General features: G+C 55.3%; 1 protein-coding gene and 1 long non-coding RNA gene across 3 annotated transcripts in view; one reads left to right on the top strand and one right to left on the bottom strand.

The window, feature by feature from the left end:
* The window catches only part of ZNF185 (zinc finger protein 185 with LIM domain), a 58,505-nt gene that overhangs the window by 26,912 nt on the left and 12,028 nt on the right, over window positions 1-19,565 (bottom strand). The window contains exons 2-14 of one of the 2 annotated variants that reach the window (XM_082444883.1): window positions 18,722-18,800; window positions 18,411-18,534; window positions 18,097-18,162; window positions 14,827-14,865; window positions 14,645-14,722; window positions 14,032-14,121; window positions 13,212-13,298; window positions 12,399-12,482; window positions 12,069-12,110; window positions 10,599-10,763; window positions 5,989-6,075; window positions 2,837-2,941; window positions 1,794-1,892 (exon numbers count right to left, since the gene is read on the bottom strand). In XM_082444883.1, the coding sequence (XP_082301009.1) occupies window positions 1,794-1,892; window positions 2,837-2,941; window positions 5,989-6,075; window positions 10,599-10,763; window positions 12,069-12,110; window positions 12,399-12,482; window positions 13,212-13,298; window positions 14,032-14,121; window positions 14,645-14,722; window positions 14,827-14,865; window positions 18,097-18,162; window positions 18,411-18,534; window positions 18,722-18,755 (1,100 nt within the window). In that variant the 5' untranslated portion in view covers window positions 18,756-18,800. The remainder of the gene's footprint in view (window positions 1-1,793; window positions 1,893-2,836; window positions 2,942-5,988; window positions 6,076-10,598; window positions 10,764-12,068; window positions 12,111-12,398; window positions 12,483-13,211; window positions 13,299-14,031; window positions 14,122-14,644; window positions 14,723-14,826; window positions 14,866-18,096; window positions 18,163-18,410; window positions 18,535-18,721; window positions 18,801-19,565) is intronic. The other variant, XM_082444882.1, reaches the window with a different exon arrangement.
* Window positions 14,875-17,311, top strand: LOC309651830. Its single transcript, XR_014258430.1, has 2 exons — window positions 14,875-16,293; window positions 16,421-17,311. It is a non-coding gene; the product is annotated as an uncharacterized lncRNA (long non-coding RNA).

The following is a 19,565-nucleotide window of genomic DNA, read 5'->3' as shown; positions in this document are numbered from 1 at the left end:
ACTTACGCCAGTTGTACTTGCAACCATAATCACTGAATTCAATTATTAAGTAAACTCATAAAAATGAATGGAAGGGCTTCCCTGGTGGCGCAGTGGTTGAGAATCCGCCTGCCAATGCAGGGGACAGGGGTTCGAGCCCTGGTCTGTGAAGATCCCACATGCCGCAGAGCAACTGGACCCGTGAGCCACAACTACTGAGCCTGCGCGTCTGGAGCCTGTGCTCCGCAACAAGAGAGGCTGCGATAGTGAGAGGCCCGCGCACCGCGATGAAGAGTGGCCCCTGCTCGCCGCAACTAGAGAGCCCTCACACAGAAACGAAGACCCAACACAGCCAAAAATAAATAATTAAAAAAAAAATGAATGGAAAAGGAGAGTGGGTGTTTTTTTCATGACAAACAACCTTTTCTTTGCAAAGACCATAAAAGCAAGTCTCTTAAAAATCATTGTCTATAGAAGAGACAATGTAAAAGACTGTTAAAAGTCATAAAAGTCTAGAAGATATTCAGATAATTTTGCAACTTAATATGAGCTTTGGCTTCATTTTAAGGAAACTGAAAGCAGAAAGCAAAGACTTCATTTCGCAAGGGGGTCATAGGCAAGAAGGATGTTCTGGATGAATATTCGAAGACGAAGCAGTCAAGAACCAAGCCCAGTCATGTTGGACCAGAGAATGGAGTCAACCTGCAGGACCGTGCTGGCCAGCACCGTGATGCAGGCTGCGGGTGTCGGGCTCTTGCACAGTCCTCCCCACTAGCAGGAGCTCAGAGAACCGAGGCCCCGGACCCGTGGCGTTTCCTGGCACTGGCTGAGGCACAGTGGGCAGACGCTGGGGCCTGTCATCCTCTTCCCATGTTGGCTTGTGCTACTGATTTGGAAGTCAGGCCTTGGCGGTCCAGGCATCAGTTGCAAACTAGTAAAGTTAGTCAGGGCAAGGGGCTCCCGGTGGGCTTGGGCAAGTAGAGGCAGCTGAGAGGGCCAGTTGGGAAAGCGGAGATTCCCTCCTTGGCCAGACTACTGTAGGGCAGGGGTGCCGGCTGGCAGCGTGCCTTGGTGGCTCTCTGTAGACACCGGCTTCACCATTCCTCTCTGGCCATCTGTTCTGAACCATAAGGGCTCTAGAACAGCTTGGAGCTGAACTATCTTTGCCAACATCTGTACACCTAACCTTTGTCCCCAAGGATGAGTCATGCTTGGTTTGGAACCACTTGGGGACAAGTGGGACCTTGCCACTCCCCAAATCACCTGAGAAAATGGCCCCTGACTCCACCCAGGTCCAAGAAGTCAGAGCCCAGCTAGACACGCTTGTCTCCTACTTTGTCTCACTGGGGCCACTGCTTTTCCGCTCACTGAACTTGAGAGCAGAGCTGGCCAGAGGAGGAAGGTGGAGGAGGCTTTGGGGCTTCTGGAAGGGATGAAGGACCTCCTTCCAGCTTGCCCTCACAGCTCAGCCAAGAAGCAGGAAGGCAGCGATTCATCCATCATTCCCTCCTTCTCCACATGTTCATCCTACCCGCCCAGGCCCGCCCTTATGCCTACTTGGGAGGAGCCTGAGAGCCAGTGGAAGAGGGTAGGAGAAGGAGCAAGATTGAAGCAGAGGTAAATCTCAGAAGTGGGAAGTCCGGGGACAAAGGATGTGGCGGCGGCGGGAGTGCTGGAGATGGGAGAAGCAGTAGACGGGACTATGGGAAATGACCAGTGCCCCGCCCCCAGCAGCCCAAGCAGCTGTGGCGACTTGACCAGGAACAGGAGAGAATCAACAACTTGGGGCCACGGGCCTCCCCCAGGTAGCTCACCCTCCTCTCCCAGAGCTGATGTCTGCTCCAGCCAAGCCTTCAGGTGTGGAGCCCGTGGGTCCGGATCCTACGTTGCCGTCACTTGACTGTGCACTTGATCTGTTATGGGAAGAGAAACATTTGCTGACTGATTGGGTTTTGATTTAATTTAACTCATATGTCCTGAGAGTGGGTCTCAAGGACCAGAAGCCCAGGCCTTCAGCTGCCACCCTGCACTGCTCCAACTGAAGCCAAGCTGATATCAACAATATTTCTGCCTTTTTTCCAAACTTGATGGGCTGGGAGCAAGGTGGAGCCAAGAAACAGAGCAAGGTGGCACAATGGGGGGCCAATGACCAATGGAACAAGAGACAAGGCATCTGGGGCCACTAATAAACCAACACAGCCCAGGGCAGAGACAAGGCTCCCGGAACAATCCTGGGTCCCCTTCCCCCATTCCAGTGCTGGGGCTCCACAGGGTCTAGGGCTGTGCACTAAGAAGACAATGGCAGGTAGACAAGGCTGTGGGCTCTTATCCATTACTTCCTGTTCAGGAAGTGCCCAACTGTGAGCGACTGCTCACCATACCCAGGCTCCCCTGGTCTGGCTTGAAGGACAGGTCAGTGGGATGGTTGCGGGATGGCTGGGGCACAACCAGCCCCTCTGGACTCAGCATCCCCTGCTATCGTTCTGCCTCCTATCCCTACACCCCCTCCACGTCTCCCTTCGTCTACAGGCCACCCTGGAAGGCCCTGTTAGATGCTCTGCTGGGGTCCATGAATCCTTTGGTCACTGACTTCCCGAAACCTCCAGCTTGGCGGCCTTGCTGGCCTAGAGTTTTGTCCTCCTCTGCAGCTGGCTCCCTGAGGAATCTTGGCAGGGGCCTGCCCTTCTCCAGGCCTCATGCATTCCTTCATTCATTCTTTCGGCAGATATTCATTGAGGACCTGCACTGCCCCCGACACTGGGGACACAGTGAAGAATGGGGCAGTCCTGGTCCCAGCTCCATCCACTGACCTTGGATGGGGGGGCCACATGGGCTCCGTGTCCCTGCACTGAGTTACCTTTCAGAGTCTGCATCAAGGCCCTTGAAGGCCCTTTCACCAGTCAAGTCTCTCTTGGGCTCTCTGGGGTTGGGGGCTTCGTTGTCTTTGGAGCCTGGGGAAGACCTATGGTGGAAAGAAACATAAGTTAACTACCCATCAGCCAACCATACTTAGGTGGGGGCAGTTACCCCATCCCCAAATGCCAGCTTTCTCCAAAGAGCGCAAATCCTGATATTGCAGGATTGGCAAATTATCAAAATCTACTAACAGCTGCTGTTGACTGAGGGTCAGACCCCATTCTCATGACTCTGAATGCATTAGCTCTCCACATCAACCCCACAACACGGTCACTGTTCTTATCCATGCCCACTTTCCAGATGAGCAAACTGAGGCACAGAGAGCCTGGAGTGACTTGCCCCGAGTTCCACAAGTAACAAGGGGAGAAGCTGAGATTTGAACCCAAGCAGTCTGACTTCAGAGTTCCAGACTATAATCTTCTATGGTGTAAGACTGATCCTAACTCCTGATCCAACCTCCCTCCATTGTCTCTGAGGTCATCAGGGAGCCTCACGGTGTCAAACCCAGCAGAGACACTGCCATCACTCTCACCATTCAGGACCACTGACCCAGTGGGCCACTCCCGCCTTCTCTCCCCTGTCCGTCCATCATGACTCTGTGTCACTGGCTTAAATGTTGGTGTTCCTGGCATCCCTCTCCACCTGCATGCTCTGCCACCTACCTTGGTCACCTCGTCTGCTCCCATGGCATCAACTGTCATTCTTAAGCCAGTGACGTCTGCCTGTTCCCAGGTCTCCTCTGTGCTCTGACCCGTACCCTCCCTGCTTCCGGGACTGGCCCTCAGGCACCTCACCCTCAACGTGGCCAGAACTGAACCACCCTCACCAGCTGCCCTCAGGGGAATGACCAGGCAGCTGCCACCTCCACGATACTATCTGTGCTCAGTTTGCTGGCTCCTCTCTCCTCGAGTCCCTTGACTTTGTACCCCATGTAAATATCGACGTTGAACCCCATTATTTGTGCTCTCATCCCTCTGCATAGAGCATGGAAATCTCTTGAGCCCTGACCTCTCTCCCAAAGCTCAACCAGAAACCCTCAAAAGCCTCGTGGTAATTTGCATTTGCATGCCTACAAATAAACTCATCATATAGTCATTTGTAAAGTACTAAGTATTTATAGCACCCCTTCCTGCCCCCTCCCCTTAGTTCCCACTACTGTAGTGACTTATGGAGCAAAAAGCGCAGGGAGGGAGTCAGGCAGTGGGGTGGGAGTCATGGATCTGCCTGCTCTTGGCCGTGTGGCTTTGAGGAAGTTACTTAAGCATTCATGGTCTCAGTTTCCTCATCTGTAAAATGGACATAGTGATTGCATCTACATCCTGCATGGGGACACGTGTTAAGCTGTTTGGGACAGGGCAGGGCTTAGTGAATTCTAGCTTTCCCTCTTTCTTCCTTTTCTCCAACTTGACTTTCCTGTTGGAAAGTTGGGGAGGGGTGCTCCAGAGGCCTTATGGGCCGTGGAAGCCTTATGGGGCACACAGCACAGACCTTCCTGAGACACAGCCTGGCTTCCTCCTGCATCTCTCAGGGTCATTTTGCCCCTGTTTCTCAGGGACTGGTCACCTTAGGGAAACCAATGAAGCAGCTTCCAGTGTTGCCTTATTAAAGACGTTGTCACACTGGGTGATTCTCAGTCATTCCAACAATAAATGCTCCTGCAGTCCTGTTCTGGGCCAGCCAGGCCTTGAGCGCTCCAGGAGCTTGGAGTCCTTGGGGCAGAGCCATCTGTGAGTGGACAACTGTGACTCCGTGTGGAAGACTCTCTGGTGGAGGGATGAACACAGCGCTGTGTGAGCTCAGCGCAGAAAGCCCCTCACAGAAGCTGCCTCAGAAAGAAACACAAGCAAAGGAGGTGCTACAAAGGGGAGACATCTGAGCTGAGACTGAAAAATGCAGATGGGAAGGGGCATCCCCGGCAGAGCCTACAGCCTGCACAGACGAATGGGGCTGGGGGAGGCTGGGGGGGGGGGAGGGCCCAGGGAGGAAGGGTGTATGAGGGGAGCCTGGGGAGGGGGTGGATGAGCCCCACCAGGCAAGGTAGAGAGTTCAGGCTGCAGAGCCTAAAGGGGAGGGGGCATTGCAGGGTTTTTCCCCAGGGACTGGCATAGGACCACCGCTGGCCTTTAGAAATGGCACCCAGGTAGAAATATGGAGGAGATTCTGGGATGGAGCGAGTGATGAAGGAGGCCTGGCCCCAGGGGAAAGGCACTAGGGACAGAGATATCTCTAAACTAGAATGGATAGGACTCAGTGCCCGACTGCGGCGACGGTGTAGAGAGGGAGGAGCCAATGCAGACAGTCAAGGGCCCCAGAGATCGGGGCTCCCACTGCCCCAAGGATTAGCCTGGGCTTGTGCCCTGGCCTCCCTCCCCAGACTCTGGCTTCACAAGGTGGGGTCCCAGTCTGTCGGCTTCACTGCTGTGAGCTGGGTGAGTAGCTAAATGAGCAGCAGTCAGAGCCCCTCCGGGGAGAAGCGGCCCCTCCCTGCTCACATCCCCCTTTGCCCCCACCCAAGCTTCCCTGGGGCCCAGCTCCCAGCCCCCTCAAACCCTGCCTGCATGTTACCTGACTGTCTGCCCCCTACCTCGGGGCAGGGGCTGGGCCTGCCGTGCTCCCTGCTGGTTGTGCCCCCCCCGACCCCCTCCCCTGTCCCTTGAACTGTCAAGGCTGACCTAGTGACCCCGCCCTGTTCCTGGTGCCTCCCCCCGCCACAGCTGCTTCAGTGGCTTCACGGGGCTCTGCAAAGCCAGATCCCATCCACAGGGCCCAGCAGGGTGAACCATCGCCTCCAGGGGCTCCTGGCACACGCTCAGCATCTCACTCGTGTCTGCGTCTGCCTCCCCCACCAGGCAGACAGTAAGCAACTTCAGCGGGGGGTGGTCGCCACTGGGTCCCCAGGGCCGGGTCTGGCCTCCCATGGACCAAGTGCTCGCTCCCCAGGAGTTGTGGAGTGAAATGGGATGGGGGCAGAGAACCCAGGTGGCTCGTGTCTCCCATCAACCAGCCCCCAGGCCTCATCACTTGCACCCTGACCCTGCTGCCCCCAACTCTAGAACCGTGTGTAAGGAGCCCCGGCAGCAGCAGGCCCTGCACCTCGTTTCTTCCAGGTCTGGGGCCACCAGGCGGAGTCCCGCCCCGGGTGTCGTGATCCGCAGGCGGGCAGTCTCCTCGCCTCTTGCACTGCGACCAAAGGAGAGAGTCAGAGAGTCGGTGGTAAGAAAGGCCTCCGCTTCTCCATCTGTGCTGGGGATCCAAGGGTGTCCTCTCTCAGGAGCCTCCTGGCTAGTGCGGTGGGACACCCAGACCCACTGCCTTCCCCCTGCCCCCTTGTTTTTTCTCTCTTGTCTCCTCTTTGGGCTGAGCTTGGGCCACTGACCTTCACGTCCCAGAGGAAAGGGATTGAAGGACCCCCTCACCAGTCTCCCATCCTCGACCCCAGCCCCCTTCAGACGGTGCTGCTAATCACTTGCAGAGGTGCGCCCTGCCCGTGGCCGCACTGTAGCATCCAAAGTGGCTATTTGTGAGTTCAGGGGCTGATGGGAACGGGTGATGAACAAGATGCCCAGGAAACCTACAGACCAAATTTGGAGTGAGAGCCAGTGGAAGGGGCATGTGGGAGACTCAGGCGATGAAGGTCGGAGAGAAGGTGCCTGTGAGCTCGAGACCAGGGAGGATCAGACAGTCTCAGCCCTCAGAGGGTCCCTTTGAGGGTTCCTGCGCTCAGAGGCTGGTCCGAGGGTGACTGCACACAGCCCTCCAGTTCTAGTGTATTTTTTGCCCCCACTGCAGGTCCTGACACCCAGCAGGATCGGGCCGTGGTGATGGCTAGGGCTGGAGAGAATCTAGAACTCCCTGGCTTTCTGGAGTTCCCCTTCACTCCAAACCACACCTACCCAGGTCCACATCACAGCCACTCACTCTTTCCTTTCGTTGCACCTGGCCACTGGGCTACAGATGGGGGTGAGCCCCAGGTCTGCCTTGGTGAAGCCCCAGCCCAGCAGGGGGCAGGATGAGGGCCGAGTGGCATGGGCCGTGCACAAATCCAGCCCCAAAGGCACCCGAAAAGCTCCATGGAGGAGTAGGCCAGCCCCGGGCAACTGGGGGCATATAAGGGGAGGAGGTGGAAGCTGGCGGGGGTCTTAAAAGCAGAGACCAGATTGAGTGTGGCAAAGGGAAGCCACAAGATGGGCTTGAAGTGGGGATTGGGGGGTGGGTCTTGAGATGATCAGCCTGGCACGTTAGAAAGGACACTCCGGGGTCCCAGGAGGAGGAGGGGTGGGGGGGACAGGGACTTGAGTAGCCCGAGTAGTCCCCGATTTGTGTGAGCCCAGACGGCTCAGCTGCTCTCAGTCACCTTGGAGTTGACCGTGGCATCTGGCTCCAACCTAGACTGGGAGCTCGTGGGGGCCAGGTCAGTGGGCTGCGCCTCTGTGTCCCTCCTGGACACGGCAGATGACCAGAGGAAATGGAAGCGCTGCCAGAGACAGGGCCTCTCTGCACATGAAAGACCAGCGAGGACCTGGTGCACGCAGGTAGCTCTGATCTCCGCCTATCTCCACGATAACCACGAAGACAGCAGAAAGCCCCGGGCCGCTGTCGCTACTCTGTCCCATCTAAATAAAGCACATGGTGCCAGGGAGCAAGGACACGTCCCACTTGGGGACGTCACAGGCGAGTAAAGCATACCTTCTCCCTGGCGTTTCTAGCTATGTCAGAGAGGAAATAGGGACCCCAGCTGGCGCCTGTCCCTCAACGCCTTGCTCCTGAGCGATTTCTTCTTAAAGGCCCAGCTCAAATGGCACCTCATCCAGGGGTCCTGTTACAGGTTGCATTGTGTCCCCGCTAAAAGATATGCTGAAGTCCTAACCCAGGTATCTGTGAATGTGGCGTCCTTACAGAGAGGGGACATTTGAACACAGACACACAGAGGGAAGACAGCCACGTGATGATAGAAGCAGAGGTTGGAGGGCTGCATCTACAAGCTAAGAGGCGCCAAGGGCTGACTGCACTACCAGAAGCTGAGAGAAAGGCCTGGAACCGATTCTACCCCAGAGCCTTCGGAGGAGCACACAGCCCTGCTGACACCTTCCTTCATTTAACTTCTGGCCTCTAGAGCTGTGGAAGGACAACTTTCTGTTGTTTAATCCACCCAGTTTCTGCTACCTTGTCACGGAAGCCCCAGCAAATTCACACAGAGGCAGTAGCTCCTTCTCAGGCGCCCACAGCGGCATTTCCCTCTGAGACCAGCAGGTGCCGACGTTGGTCTCTCCATTTGTTGAAGGGCCCAGCAAATCAGGAAGCGCCCAACCATACCAGCACCCAGGCTTTATGTGTACTATCTCATTTAGGATTTGGGACAGCCTCTGTAGGTACGTATCACTGCTCCCTCTTTTACACATGAGGACACTGGGGCACAGAGAGGTAAAGTGACTTGCTCAAGGTCACACAGCCAGTACAGGGCAATGCCAGGGTTTTGCCTTGTGCCAGAAGCTGTGCTCTTACTCACTGCTCCCCAGCCCCTCTGCCAGGCAGCATGCTGGGGCCCAGCCTCCAGGCCCCACCTTGATCAGGTGAGGCAGAGAGCCAAGAAAGCTTGAGCGGCGCTGTGATGGGGCCAGCAGCCAGGCCCGGGGCTCTCACACAGGCCAGTTTCTCTGAGAGAAGGTATCTGAGTGAGCTCAGTTTGGAAGGTGGGGAAATGAGATGAACCCAAGAAACCAGCCCCATGGTGCATGGAGGGAGGGCCATTGCCACAGGTGAGCAGTGGACGGCGGGGGGGAGGGGGCTGATGGTGGAGACAGGAGCTCAAATTTGTACACTTGGTGCTGAGGAGCCTTTGAGGCACCCAGGCAAGTCAGGAGTCCAGAGGAAGACGGGGCATCCTTGTGTGGCACTCCTTCTGTTCCTCTCTGAAGTCCCTAAAGGGTTTGGTGCCTAGACAGGGGCGCCCCTCCTAGTTGGCTGAGAAGCTGACCTTCAGACCCAAGCCGAGGGGGATGGGGCAGGGACACGCTTGGGGAGGGGCCTGGGGACCACGCTGTGAAGTTCTCCTTTCCTACTCTGCCATAAACCAGCCTCCAGAACTGTGAGACAATACATTTCCATGGTCTGAGCCACCAGTTTGGGGGACTTCGTTACGGCAGCCTGAGCAAGACAGACAGCCATCTTGCTATAACAGCCAGGTGATGGGTAGTAAACATCCAAAGGAATTTTCTGGAATAAATGTTAAAATGCCTCTCAAATGATAATATAGCACAACCTACTTCTCCTCCTACGTTCTTTCAGAAGGCATCTGAAACCAACCTTGCTTTTTTTTTTATTCAAAAGAGAAATTAAGGAGAATTCAGAGATGTGCATTGTTTTTGCTGAATTGTGTCCCCTCCAAAATTTATATATTTAAGTCCTAATCCCCGGTACCTCAGAACGTGAGCTTATTTGCAATAAGGTCATTGCAGATATAATTAAGATGAGGTCGTTCTTGAGTAGGGTAGCCCCTAATCTAATATGACTAACATCCTTATAAGAAGAGGAGGTCAGGACACAGACGCACAGTGCAAGACCTTGTGAAGAGACGCAGGGAGAAGACAGGCATCTACACGCCAAGGAGAGAGGTCTTAGGAGAAACCCTGCCAACACCTTGAGCTTGGACTTGCAGCCTCCATAACTGGGAGACAATAACTGGGTTATTTGAGTCACCCAGTTTGTGGTACTTTGTTACAGCAGCTCTGGCAAACTAAGCCCCCATATTCCATCAATCACCATGTCCCATCAATGCTACCTCGTGAAGAGCTCTCAAATTTTCCTACATGTTCAAAAGTTCTTAGGGTGTCCTGTCTCCCTCCTGGCACAGAAGAGGTGGCCCCAAGGACCGAGGTCACACACAAATGGTTGTGGGGCTTGAGTTGGGGAGGGGCGTGTAGGACATGCAGTGGCAATTCCAAGACCTGTAACAGCCCCAGAGGCAGTGGCACTGTCGGCAGGACTTAGCATGATTCAGCTCAAAGTACAAGGAGGTATTGATTGCCTTTTGCCTGCAGACAAGAGAGAGCCATTATCTGCCCGGACACTCTGGGGCTCAGAAATCAGGGCAAATCAGAGCCCCACCTGGAGTGAGATCACCCACGCTCAGCCTGTCCCTGCCCTGTCACCCCGCTGCCAGACACTCCCATCTGATGGCCTCACAGGCCAGAGCCAGTTCTTGGCACCCACCTGGGCTCCCGAGTCCCAGCGGGGCTAGGCAGGCTAGGCGTGCACTCCATCCAAATCGCCCCAGACAGTTTGGCTCTGCCCCCGTCCGCACTGGCAAAGAAGGAGGCGGAGGACAGCATTCGCAGGTTGAACTTGACCAACTTACAGGAGAGCCTTGAACAAACCTAAGAATAGCACGGCTAGTGCCCTGGCCACAGACCCTCTCACATCCCACAATTGGTACTTTTCCTCGGGATGTTGTGGCTGCCACTGGACTCGGTGGTGGAAGGGTTAAGTTGACACAGATAAGCACTAAACAGACAAGACTGAAGCACTCTCTCCCAGGAGACCAGGCTGTTTTGCTCCTTTCAACCCCAGGACATCCAGCCAGAGAGGCCCTTACTGATTTCTGTGCCCCATCCTGTCACTGGGCATACAGGGACACTGACCCTGAGGTCCTGTAGGGAGGTGACCTGGCAGTCACCAGCCCTGGGCAGAGATGAGCAATTGATTACCTGCTCGAGCCGGGAGGGGATCGTGCCAGAGCAGGTGGGTCCTGGCTTTTCTTGGAAGGCCCGTCCTCATCCACCACCTCAACCCTTTGGGCAAGAAGAGAAACAGATGCACCGCTGTCCTCAGGGCACCTTTGACCTGCGAAGCTGCCCTGGAGCTTGCTGCCCCTGAAGGACATGCTTTCTTTCAGTGGTGTTTATGGCTTAGCAACTCCAGCTTGGGATAAGGACAGAACACTGGGTTGAATAGCATCCCACCAGAATTCATGTCTTCCCGGAACCTGGGAATGTGATCTTATTTGGAAATAGAGTCTTTGCAATCAATTTGTCATCAAGTTACAATGAGGTCACACCGGGGTAGGGTGAGCCCTAAATCCAATGACTGTTGTCCTTATAAGAGGGAAATTTGGACACAGACACACAGAGAAAAGAAGGTCATGTGATGATGGGGGCAGAGATAGGAGTGATGTGTCTACAAGTCAAGGCCTGCCAGCAAGAGCAGATGCCGAGAGAGGCCCGAGATGGCTTCTCCCTCGCAGCTCCCAGAAGGAACCAAGCCTGCCCACACCTCGGTCTCAGACTTGGAGCCTCCAGGACCGGGAGACAATCTGTTCCTGGACTTTGTGCCAGTTCCCACAAAGCGCCGGTTTGTGGTACTTTGATATCGCAGTCCCAGGAGCCTCATGCAGACATCACGCTGCCACCACCCTCTGCCGGCTGTATTCTAGGCAGCCTTTTTGGTCCTCCCCCCTCCGTGCCTTCGCACAGCTGGGCCCTCTGCCTGGAACACTTGGCATGCCGAGTCCTCCTTGGTCTCCAGTCCTCACCTCGTCATGGATGTCTTCCCTCTCTACCCAACAGAATACCCCTAACTCTCAACTGGCCAGAAGTTTCTTCCCTGTCCTCCCCAAATACTCCCCTTTCCCAGAAGACGTCCTGTCAACTAATGGTGCCACCCTTCCCTCATTCAGCTGGAGTGTCTTGATATCCTGATCATGGCCCATTGAACCCTGTTCACCCTTTAGGGACCATCTCCAGTGTCACGGTCACTTCCAAGGGCCTGGTCAGGCAGGGGCTCCCAATGACAAGCCTCTGGACTCCAGCCCAATGATCCGTCCTACCAAGGCACTGTCCAGCCCACCCCTGGTAGGGTGGGCAAGAGGGCAAAGGAACAACTTCTCTGTAGCCCAGTAGCTACTTTTGCTGCAAAACCCCAGAGGCCGTGGAAACACTAAAGCTCCATCTTGGGTCGGGGGCCGGGTTCTCTCAGCCAGGCTCCTGCTTATGCAGCATTGGTTGCCAGGGTCTTATGTGCCACCACAGCCACCCACGTGCTTCCTTGGCTTCCAAACAGAAGCCACCAGCCCCTCACGACTCCCTCTACTCAGGGACGGTGACCGCACCCCACCCTGCGCCTGCTCTCCCCACACTCCACCCCTGCCAATGGAAGACCTTCCCTTTGCCGACACTTACCTCTTTGCGATGAACGGGGCCTGTGTCTCCTGGGCAAGGCTGCTGGAAGAAGGCAGAAAGGTGACGAGTTGGGCAGAACCCACAGACAGGTGACATCACTCCCAGCACCTTGCCTACCCTGATGGCAGCAGCCAGACCTCTCAGGCTTCCAGAAAGTAGATCTGAGAGTCCCAGAAGGTGTGGTTAGGAGGGCCCACTCAACCCACCCGTCACCAGCCAGAGGAAGACCAGAGCCCTGAGGGGAAAGGAACTGGTCCAGAGCAGGGAGCGGCTTGGAGGCTGAGCCGGCCTGAGACCAGGCCCTGACGGGTCTGCTGCTGTGCAACTCACCTGGCACTCTTCTTGGCCGCCGACAGGACGTAGGAGTGCTCCCGGGGAGCTGTCCTCCTCACCACACTGCTGGCAGCCTCTGACCTGGGGTGGCACAGGGAGGGGGCATCTGATGGCATGAGGAGGGGCTTGCTCTGCCAGCCTAGCCAGGCAGCTACTCGGGAGGCAGGGGGAGCTTTAGGGAGCTGCCCGAGACCCCACACCTAGAGGGCGGCAGAGCGGGCAGTCAATGCCCGGCAGCCTGGCTCTGGAGCTCTCGGCCCTTCCCCGGTACCTCCGAGGCCTGGGGACCCCTGCTACTGTTGACTCTGCCCTTAGGACTGCCTGTCTGCTGGGCCTTCAGCGTGGGGGGCTTTGGTGTGTTTCCTAAGTCACGGAGGGGCCAGCAGATGTTGGGAGTGAGGGCAGGCTGAGCTCGGGGCCTAGCTGCTGCCCAAGCATCCAACCCTCACTTTGGGACAAGGGGCATGGGCACCTCTGGAACCCGGCCCTGCCCCCAGGCACACACAGGAGGCTTCTCCCAGGGCACCATGCACTGCCTATTTTGGTCCAACTTGCTCAGGAACCTTTTTAACAAACTATAGAAATTCCTCATTACCTAGGTTCTGCCCTCTTAGAAGGTTCATAAGAGGGTCCCCTGGGCTGGCCCAGCACTGAGCGGGTAGTTCTGGGATTCCAGGAGTGCCGCCTGTGCTGGCAGCGACCCTCCAGCCAACAGACCAGCACTGATGCTCCACGCGCTGTGCGCGATTCCTGTCTCACCAGAGACCTGGGCCCCGCCCTGGCCATGGGACGCCCAGCAGGCTCCGTTACCTCCGTTTCTGCTCATCAGAAGAGAAGGGCACCTCCTCCTCTTCAGCAGCCCCTGACGCTGAGCTGCGCCTGACGTTGTAGGGTGCCCTGGGGAGGGGGGGGTTGAAGAAGTTGGCAGTCATGGGCCCTCCTCCCTCTACGTCTGCCCCTGCTCCCTGTCACAGGCTGCTATCTGTCCCGGTTCCAACCCTTACTGTACCCCAGGACCCAGTTCAAGCCTCACCCCTTCTCCAGAAAGATTTCCTAGCTGCTCTGTGTCACTGGATGATGCTGACAAGGGACAAACAATATAAACGTGTGGGGCCCTGCATTCGCAGGGCCTGGGCACACAGGAGAGGGGCTTGCACAGGGGCCACAAGGGGAGCTCCAGAGGGAGTCCCAAAGATTGATATCCAAGAAGCAGGCCAGAGTTAGGCACAAAGTGCCCATAGGTGATAGGCTGCCAGGGCCAGCAGCATGCTTGGGCTCACCAGGTGCCAGCCCAGCTCGGCCCAGCCCAGGAAACAGCTAGGGCCATGACCCATGACACTTTCTCCAGACCCACTAGCTCCTTCTACAAGCTTCCTACGGCCCCTGCTTTGCTTCAGATCGGAAGTACGATGTGCACACTGTCCAATTTTCTGGAGCTTGTCAACCTCTGGTGGGTTCCAGGCCACAGTGGCAACTGGCAGTGATGTCAGGCCGACAGGACTAGCACCCCTGGGCTGTGCTCAGACCTGGCTGTGCTCAGAGGCAAGCAGCCAGCTGCCCTCAGCGGGCCCAGTGTTTGGGCTCGTCCTTGGAGGAGGGAACCAAGTTGCGTCTGTGATTGCATACTCACAGCTTCTTGTAATCCTCTGTGGTCATCCTGTAGCCAGAGGAGGAGGGGCGGGGAGGCCCAGCAGGAGCTGCTTTCCCCAGACCGGCAGCGCTGCAGAGGCAAGGAATTTCTGTGAGTCTACCCGCAGGGCCCCTCTTGCTTCCAGATTTGCCTACGTGGCCCAGCGGGCACGTGGACAAAGGGGTGCTGGTGCCCTTTCCTCTCTGCTCTCAGCCCTGCCAGATACCCAGAACATCTGCGCAGGGCAGCCCTCTTGCCACCGATAGACTCAGCCACCTTGGTCCTGCTTTTCTGATGAAGCCCAGGTTCAGCCTGGTGCCAGCGCAGCCTGTTGGGAAGAAGGTGGCCTAAAGCACACAGCTCAGTGCAGTTGATCAGCAAGTCAGGGCTCCCGCCCAGCCTCCTCCCAGTGCCTCTGTCTCAGTGACCAGGGCCAGTCAGGACTGGCCCAAGGACAAGGGCACTGGTAGTGGTCCAGGGCCTTGCCTTACACAGGAAGAGACCTGCCACCCACCACCCCCTCAGTGACAGGCAGAGGACTCTCTCTGGCCTGAGCGTGGCCTGGGCCCTCACACCTCCCACGGGCCAACTGGCCAGCACCCTGCGAACACACCTTTTTGGAGCTCCATTGGCCTTGGAGAAGTGCTGCTGGGGCTGAGACGAGCTGTCTACAGGCTTGGTGAACACACCCCTAAAAGAGAGCCCGGGAGAAGCAGTGCCGTGAGCCCCCCTGGGAGAAGCTGGGGGCGGTGCGGGCGGGCATGGGGAGGTGGGCAGGGTCCTGTGGTCACCTACCGGATGATATAGCCAGTGGGAGCCCTCGTGCTCGGGGGCCTGCCAAGGGAGAAGAAGGTATGATGTGAAGCCAGGCTGCCCAATGACGGCAGAGTGGGTTGGCTGCTGGGTGTCCCAGCGCAGGCAGAACAAGCGGAGCAACAGTGGCCAGCTGCTTCCCAAGAAATCCAGCCACGCCTGCACCCCTAGCCGGGATGCCTGTCCTGCTCTGCCTGTCTCCCTCACGCTCCCCGAGAAAGGTACCCCAGGCCGATTCTTCGGGGCCCTGGCCCACAGCAGGTGCCCAGGAAGGCATGTTCCACGGCTGGGCATTTATACAGAGGTGTCCCCTCCAAAGTCCGGTTTCTCCCTGTTCTGACAGCCCTCCTCACCTCCACTCTCAGAGCTGACCCAGCTCAGGCTGGAGGCTCTGTGCTCAGAGGTCTGGGGCTGAAGCGATGTCAGGCAGAGCCCCTAACCTGATCTGACCCCCTACTCTGCCCAGCCCCCTCCAGGAAGACTCACAAGGGCCCAAGGGGCAGAGCCCAGGCAGGAGCCAGCTGCCCTTTCCTTCCCGCTCTGCTTGAGCCTCCGTCCCCCAGCCCGTGCGATGCCCACATCACAAGTCTTGATGCAAGTTTGGGACTGGAGGGCACGGCCAGGGCTTGGTCAGTGCCTGGAAAACATTAGACTCCATGTGCTGGGCACCTTCCGCCTGGGAGGGGGCTCAGAGGACTCGGGTGAGGGCTGTGGGCAGGCAAGAGCTGGGAGTGCTGGGGAAGCAGGGCTGTGAGTTCTGGGATCAGAGGCAGGAGACAAAGACTCGGCAGATGGCTCTTCTGTCCAGGAATAGAGGAGCTTGGGGCTGGAGCAGCGTGAGAGGGTCTTAAAGGGACCCCTCACAGGCAGCTGGGAGGGGCAGTGCAGAGCCCCAGTGTTCTCCATCCCCATGGAACCTGTCCTTAACAGGGCATCGCCTCCTGGAGGTGACCAAGTTACAGGAACACTTGGAGTGGAACCCGAGAAAGAAAGGTCACTTATCCCACGTGTTTTCCAAATATACTCCCAAACCAAAGCCCAGGCTGAGAACTGCACCCCCAAAGTAAACATACTCCCCAACGAATAGATTATCTTTGAACTGTGCTCGGGCTCTGGCCAACTGCTTTTATCACAATCGGCAATTCTCTCCTTTACGGTCATCTCTCTACTCAGGACGTGCCCACGTTCCCGGCTAGGATGTCATTTCCCCGAGGAGAGGGTTGTGTCCTCTGTGCCCAACACAGGACCTGGCAGGTAACAGGGGCTGAGCCATTGAGAGATTACGGGCAAGGGCATAGTTACCGGAGGGAGCCCCTGTGGCTAGCAGTGAACTTGGACCCCTGCCTTCCAGCTGCTGCCACTGCCTGTACCACCACCCCAGGAAGGCACTGGCCCTGCACTCAACTGCCAACTGCTGGCTCTTTGAAGCAAGGATCAAGCCTGAATTTAGTGGTCCCCCTAACCCTAAACCCCGTACTTCTCAGGAGTAGCTCCTCCCCATAAGGGCAGGATGTGCCCACCCTTCAGTGCCTCCCTGGACGCCATTATGCAAAAGTCCTTGAAATAGAGAGAAGAGCTGGTTCCCCTCGGCCAGCTGTCAAAATAGGTCATCTTGAACTTGGGAGACAGTTGGAGCAAGTGTGTGAGTCTCCCCTGGCACTTGGGACGCTGTCCTGATACAACAAAAAAGTGACAAGTAAGCACGTCTTAGAGCTTGCAGAATTTGCATAAAACCGAAGTTGTCCAGACCTGTGAGTATTGCCTTTTTAAAAATGTGCCTGATAAATCTTATATGTTCTGGTATAATGTTATAAGTCATAATCCTAGTTATTACTTTAAAATGTATATCTCAGAAATAACTAATTTTCTTGTCAACTGCATTATTATGAACTTTCATCAAATCTTTAACCGTGGTCATTTTTAAGTCTTTTGTCATTTACAGACAGTTCTGGGTGTACTCTGATGCTTTTGCAAATATGTTCCTATAAAAGGGTTTCATCTTCAGGAAATTCATGGAAAAGACTCTGACAAGTACAGGTTTCTGGTAACTGACTGTACTGCTGAACTGAATGAATAAGCATTTTCAGGACTCTAATGAAAAACTGATGAACTCATAAAAGTGCTAACAAAAGATCAAGATGAAAAAAAATTAATTACATGGGACTGAGTGAACTGATGAGGATGAGTATAATTTTTGTGACTTTCTGTTTGAATTAAAAAAAAAGAAAAAATCCCACAAGGACTCAGAGGCAAAGAATATACAAATCAATTTTCACTGCAAAGTAAAGGACCTGTTACAGTGGAGGATTACTGGACTGAATGTCAATATTATGACATAGTATGAGTGTGTTTCGTGTTTGGTAATTGCAATCATTGTTGCTTTTGTTGTGGTCATCCATGTACAATGCTTGGTGTCAGTCTATTTATCTCTTGTAAAAATAAAATACAGTGTGTGTGTGTGTGTGTGTGTGTGTGTGTGTGTGAAAAAAAAAAAAAACGAATGTTACAGGTGAATGAATTGCCCTAGTGAGATATGTATGTAATATAGCATCCTGTAATGTAATTTGTGATAATATAATATAATAAAATGTAATATAATTTCTAAAAAAAAAAAAAAGTTTCCTCATGCATTTTTGAAACCTGTCCTCCTTTAATCCATAGACTTAGGTGATTACAGATTTTTCTGGAACTATAGTTTTGCCTTTTCCAGCCAGAATTTATATGAATAGAATCGTATAAGTTGCTTTTGTCTGTGACTGCTTTCATTTTGCAGTTTTCCACCCATGGTGTTTCATATTTTAATTGACTTCATGTATTGAAATTCTGTTGTATTGCTGAGTATGAATATACCACAATGTTATGTTTATCCATTCACAAGTTGATGGACGTTTTGAGGGTTTTTTTTTTTTTCAGCTTTTGGGTATTACAAATAAAGCTGCTGTGAACATTTATGTACAAAAAAAAATGTGCCTGATAATGTGTATTATGCAGAATATGCATTTGCTTTTATAATCCCATATGCTCTGGCAAAACTTAGCATTTTGGAGCTAAGACTTTATTATGCTCAGTGACAGTTTTGATCCCAGTTGACAGCTGGAGCCATGGACCTGGACCCAGTGACTCCTGTACTCCTTTTCCCAAGAAGGAGCAGAGTGGAAAAGCCATCCTTCCTGTGGAGTTCAAATGACTCAGTGTCCGCCAAAGGCTGCAGTACAGGGCCCACCCACCAGCCATCTGGGCGCCACTACTTACCTGGCCTTCGGGACCTCCCCAGCTGAAGAAAAAGATATGGCACGACTCCGGCCTGAGGGCAGCTCACTGAGGAAAGAGGGGACACAAAAGAGGGCGGGCACTACGTGTACCCCAGGAACTCGGCCTGCCGTTCCCGTCTCACCTTCTCCTTCCCCGGCCTGTGTCCACACTGCAGAGGCACGTGTGCCCACGCACGCCCTGGCAGCCGGGCCTTTCTCACCCCCTGACTTAGGCTGAGTGCGGCCCGTGGAGCGCCACCCCACGCCCAGCCTGTCGCTGCCGGCCCTCCTGGCCTCCTGGCCTCCTGGACTTACAGGGTGTGGCTCTCTGATTCATCCTGCTTGGTGATCCAGCTCTTGTCCCCCTTCAGCGTGGTCCGAACCTTCATCTGCTTGAGGACATTATTGCGTTCCTCCTCGCCCGGTGGGAGAGGCTTCCCTGGTGGCGGCAAGGCCAGGCAGCGTCAGAAGCGGAGCCCAGCCCCCGGGCCCCGAGGCCTCCTTTCCAGCCCTCCCAATACACTGCTGTCACTCTGCTGCCCAGGCAGCGCTGTGGCCTCGCAGGGCAGGCCTGGAAGGAGGCAGCCGCGTGCCAAGCCCAGGACAAGAGGGCACCCGGGCCTCACCTTTGCTGCTTCCTCCGAGAGCTGAGATACTCATGGTGTTTGCTCTGAACGTCCCTTCTCGGTGGATTCAACAGGGCTCCTGGGGGCAAAGGCAAGCACACGGCTTGTCACTTCATGCATTTATAATGGCTCGTGGGTCACCGTATGGTCCTTGGCAAACTGAGACCGTGCAGACTGTCCTTTGGGTGGAGTCTGGGCAGAGGCCGCCGCTGGGAAACATGACGTGGCCTGCCAGGGGCTGTCTGTTGGAGAGATGGCTGAGACAGGCAGACCACCAACCCACTTAGAGAGAGACCTCTGATGGCCAGACTCCCGCCCAGCGAGCGTAGGGGAGGGGTGGCAGCAGTGGCCGACACTGGTGGACCCAGGAGGAGGGATGGGGGAAGGAAGGGTACAGGCTGGGGGACGGTCGCTTTGGGGGACCATCTCTCTCACTCCTTAGTCGCCATCTGACAGACCTTGAACGGGTCATCTAACCTCTCCAGCCTCCTCAGTGTCCTCATTTATAAAATGGGAGTTGAAAAAGAAGTCTACCCTTCAGGACTGCTGTGAGGACAGAAGGCACCAATGTTCTTGCAACTGCCCAGCACTACCCAGCACAGCAAAGATCGCAGTGACTGTCAACCTGTCCTTGTTGGGAGAGGGGACCGTCGGGGGTCCTTAATCAGCACAAGCACGGCCCGGAGGTGTCAGCCCCATGTGGTTCGGGGGTTGGGTCCATCTCTGGTGGGGAAAGCCTGGGTCCCCACTGCCAACTCCTAGTGGCCCTCGGGCACCAGGTGATGTTGGGAAAGCAGGGAGCGTCCTGTGCTCTGCTTTCTCTTCCTCTCTCTGTCTTTTCGCC

Source organism: Balaenoptera physalus (genome assembly GCF_965194825.1).
Source record: "Balaenoptera physalus genome assembly, chromosome: X".
NCBI classification, from domain to species: Eukaryota; Metazoa; Chordata; class Mammalia; order Artiodactyla; family Balaenopteridae; genus Balaenoptera; species Balaenoptera physalus.
This window is presented reverse-complemented; position numbering and strand designations above follow the sequence as displayed.